The following is a 4,512-nucleotide window of genomic DNA, read 5'->3' as shown; positions in this document are numbered from 1 at the left end:
GAGGCAGCGCCCAGGATTTCCCCAATGTGGACACCGAAGCGAGCAACGAGATTGGACGCCAAGAGGGCGATGGGTGCATGGCCGCGGCAAGCAGCCAGGCATTGCTCGAGCTCGTCGGGGACCGAGACGGGTCCAGCCCTCCGAAGGGGAAGGGGTGGGCTGTCAATCCCTTCAATGTGGAGCACGGGTGCCTGCGAAAGCCGAGGAAGGGCCCGTTCGAGCAGTGTCTTGAGACGGGGGAGGTAGAGTGTATGTGTGATGAAAACAAGGGCCGGAAGGTGTTTCCTTGGAGAAGGACAAGGACCCCGGCGGTCGAGCCTGCGCCCGAAACGATGTGCGACGGCCAGGACGGGTAAAACATCCCCTAAACTACCTAAGGCGAGAAATATGACCGTATTTTGCCTGCGATTTGCCGTAAAGGGGGACATTCGATCTTTTTAGCGTAACTTTCCGAGCGTGCCACATCCATCCACAAAGTGGCGGCCGGCTGACATTCTTGAAAAGCGATGCGGGAAGAGGTAGACCTGTGGGATTTTTTTTCCCAGTGCCTTTTTTGGAGCCCAAGCGGGTATGAGAGCACTATTCTAGAGTGTGTCGTGGGAAATTGACGGTAGCACCAAGGTCGACAGGCATTGCGATGGCGAACCCGTTCCTAGAAGAAAGCGAAGCAAATGGAGAAATATATCGTCAAAGGCTGCCCGTAAAATTTCCAAAACAAGATTAAGCGACGATAAGATTAATCATTTAATACATCAATAGAATTCCGCTAATTTAGTTGACGGACACGATTTCCTTTTATTTATTTTTTCCCCCATGCTCATCACTTCCACTTGAAGTTTGAGCCCTACGTCAAGTTGTAGTTCTCGCTACCTTTTCCTTCTCCCATCCGCTTGCCATGTCCTAAATTTTTCCAGTACCCGAACACGTATAGCTGTCCTCACCACCTTCCCTTAATCTGTTGGTGACATGCACAGCCCCATGCAGAAAAGTTGGCTGAGCATCGCCTTGGTCTTGGCGTGCATGACAACGCCGAGTGCCTTCCTACTGGCGCCTCCCACCACTCATCTAGTAAAACACTATCAAGGCAGCACTCGCCTTTCTGCCTCCATTTATGAAGATGTCAACACTGCCGTCAAACAAGCCATGAAAGACAAAGACAAGGAAAAGCTCAGTGCCCTTCGAAACATCAAGTCGGCCCTCGGAAATGCTTTGAAAGAAGAGGGCGCTGCGGAAACCTTGCCCGATGAAAAGGCCATTTTGATATTGACAAAACTACGCAAGCAACGTCAGGAATCGATCGAAATGTTTATTAAAGGAAATCGCGACGACATGGTCCAAGCAGAAAAAGCAGAACTGGCCATTTTGGAGACGTATTTGCCCCAACTAGCAGACGAGGCTACTACGCGGGAATGGGTATCCGCTGCTATTCAGGAAACGGGCGCGAGCGCTAAAAGCGACGTGGGAAAAGTCATGGGCGTGATGATGAAAAGATATAAGGGAAAAACGGACAACAAACTCGTCTCCAAGTTGGTGGGGGAGATGTTGGGTGCCTAATGCACCTGTAAAGGAAACGCATAGTGGAATTCGACCGGGTCCCACGCGACATTTCTGTTTCTTTTTCATTTTGCGAGGCTTTCTCCAGCCGAAAATTCTCCGTTTCCGTTGCGCTTCTTCTCCTTTCACCATGCTACACCTGTCTTATATCCGTCACCACGCCGTGCGACTTATCACAAGCTGAAGAAGGGCACTGGACTCTCATCCCCCCCTCCCTCCTGAAGACTTTGCAGGCGTCATTCTATGCCTCGTCTCCCATCAAAATATTGAGGCATCTTCAACAGCCCGAACTGTGCATATTCACCTGAAGTGCCACCGTACCAGGCACACCGCAATACTCACACCGGCCCATATCCCAGCATTCTTCTCCCAAGGTACAACAGAGCTCCGTACATGACCGCCTGAAGGACAATCCACACACAGAGATCCATCAACAGGTCTTGCCAGCGCGAGCCTTCTTCTACCGCACCCTCCACCAAGGCCCCTCCGTTGTTCTGGTAATACTCCTCCAACATTTTGTCTTTCTCCATAAAGCGTTGGTTCAGCCAATCCTGCACCTTCCCTTCCTCGTCCCAGGGCACCTCCGACATGGCAAAAGTGCGGACATGCAGGGGGAGGTACAGGGGCTTTGCGTGCCGTTTGACCAGGTCAAGGACGTTGAAGGGAGCGTCGTACAGGGAGGACGCAGGGGGGTAGGCCAGGGTCAGGTCCACCAGGGTCGTCATTCCTTGCCGGTGCAGTTCCTTTCCCGCCCGGTAAAAGGCACCGTGCTTTGGGAGAAGGCAATGATCCAGCAAAGGGAGCTTGTTGGCAGTCGCGTATTGATGTGACTTCGACCGCATTTCTTCTCTGAACACGGCGCCCTCCGGGAAGAGGAAAAATTTGGTCATCCGCCGTTCGAAAAATCGTGTCACGCTCCTGTGAATCGTTTTCAAATCCACTTCTTTCCCGTACCCCAATACGGGGCATTCGGACATGTATGCGATCCACCCCAAGGGCATCTGCATGAACCCTTTCCACATAGGCCAGCAAGTGTCTCCGTTCACGCTGTTGTGGGCGTGGAGCCAGGGGGAAAGGACAAAGGTATCCGCCCAGGACAAGTGATTGATCATGATTAAGGCCCTGGGCAGCTTCCCTGGCGTCAAGAGGTCTCGGTAGCGTTGCCAAGAGGAGGAGAAGGAGAAGGGGGAGGGAGGGATTGCTCCCAAGGAGGTGGCTGCGGCTCCCTTGCCCGTCATGCGGATGCGCACGTTGGACCACTTCAGGCACAGCATGGGGAAAAGCCAGCCGAATCTCACGCCCAAAATGCGTGTCACGTACCAGATCGATGGACACAGCGGATAGAAAACGACGTACATAACCAGTTCCAAAAACGCTGCCGACCAGAAATTGAGGAGGATGACGATGGCAAGTAAATATGCCAATGCATCCGCCCAGAGGGAGTCTGAGACTTCCTTTGCATATCTACGCTTGCTTCCTTCCTTCTTTTCCTGGCTTGTCGAATTAGGGCGGGAACCCACATGCCCACTCTCCCTGGTTGGAGGAGGGGCTGAAAGAGACGTGCTCATCTCCAAAGCACTCTACAAAATTTAATCGTTGCTTGCTTTCCGCAATAGAGTAGATCCGGTCTTAAATGAAATGAAAAACGAGGATCGAAATCGGTATTATCATGCGCAGTAAGGCGTTACAAGACTGTACAACTTGCAGATTCAGAGGCGGCCTGGCACCTGTAGCACAAATTCGGGGACGGTATGTCAATAATAGCCACAGAACGTAACCAAGACGCCAAGCTAGATATACCACGGCAACTACAATTCCATGAAACACAGCACAGGTCATCTATGGGAGCATTGTGACAAAAGATGCCCGCGTGAACGCGCGGACGACGGCATACACAATGCCGTAGGGCGGAGACTCGCTGTCCAAACCCGATCGTGCTTTTTCCCCCTACCCTCGCCAAGCACCAAAACCCAGGACAAAGGAAATTGACACCGGCATGTGCGCCTTCTGTGTATAATATGGAGAATTTCCATCGACAAGTGTTGTGCGTGAAGGCCTCGAAGGGAAGAAGAGGACACCTGGCCGCTGCAGTGACGCGTAAAAAGTCGATCTTTCGCGTGTCACACGGCAAACACCCTTTTCTTATCAAATGACACCCTGAGACGTCGCCTCGCCCTTTTTTTGCGGTGTTATGTGAGATGTTGGTCAAACGGAATGCCAACGTTTGTTCTTTCATCCACGTTCTTACTTGGCTTTGACCTGGTGTTCGTTCCGACTCGCACACATTTCCAGAGCAGGAGGGACACCGTGCTTCGTCTATCAAATTTCCTTCCTTGCTTGCCCCCCCTTGAGAGATATCTTCTTCGTCTCTTCTCCCTCTAAATTCCCTCCATAGCCATCAGCTTATGATCACACCGCGGCCATCGCTTTCCGTCGCCGTCCTCCTCCTGTTGCTCCTCCCTCTCCTCCTCCCCACCGTCCTCCTGGGCGCTTCTACCGATAAACCCCAGGGACATAACGGTCTTGTCAAGCCTTTCAAGCCTGGACCGCCGAGCATCCGCCTCAAGAAAACCGAGGTCGAGAAACTTCGAAAAGGCGAGGCCGTGAAACAGCAGCTGTCCTCCGGATCGGGGGGGCGGGGCCTGGTGATTCAAGACGTAGAAGCCCCTCCCGAGGTTGTCTGGGGCAGAATCATGGACTTCCCTGCCTACACCCGCATGGTTCCACGCGTCAGTCTCTGTGAGAATTACAGGGTTCAAGAGAATTACCTGCAGGGCCTGAAGGAGATATTCACCCGGATGCGCCTGACTGTGATGGGCTTCAATGTCGAGTATTTCATCCACCATAAATATTTCCCGAAATTGAACACGGTGGTGTGGACGCTTGACTACAACCGAGAGGTGTGCACTCTTGATCTTTGCCTCCCTCTCCTTTTGTGCTTCCCCCTTGAGCCGGAAA

General features: G+C 52.5%; 2 protein-coding genes across 2 annotated transcripts; one reads left to right on the top strand and one right to left on the bottom strand.

Moving 5' to 3' along the window:
- Nucleotides 1-1,143: 1,143 nt before the first annotated feature.
- NGA_0547000 (uncharacterized protein) lies at nt 1,144-1,554 on the top strand (the record flags this gene model as incomplete). Its single annotated transcript, XM_005855895.1, has 1 exon — nt 1,144-1,554. The coding sequence occupies one exon, from the start codon at nt 1,144-1,146 to the stop codon at nt 1,552-1,554; it is 411 nt and encodes a 136-aa protein (XP_005855957.1).
- A 338-nt stretch (nt 1,555-1,892) lies between these two features.
- Nucleotides 1,893-3,122, bottom strand: LPAT (lysophosphatidylglycerol acyltransferase; the record flags this gene model as incomplete). The annotated part of the gene is made up of 1 exon (XM_005855890.1): nt 1,893-3,122. One exon carries the CDS (start codon nt 3,120-3,122, stop codon nt 1,893-1,895), a length of 1,230 nt encoding a protein of 409 aa, XP_005855952.1.
- Nucleotides 3,123-4,512: the final 1,390 nt, after the last annotated feature.

Source organism: Nannochloropsis gaditana (genome assembly GCF_000240725.1).
Source record: "Nannochloropsis gaditana CCMP526 unplaced genomic scaffold scaffold075, whole genome shotgun sequence".
Lineage (NCBI taxonomy): Eukaryota > Eustigmatophyceae > Eustigmatales > Monodopsidaceae > Microchloropsis > Microchloropsis gaditana.
This window is presented reverse-complemented; position numbering and strand designations above follow the sequence as displayed.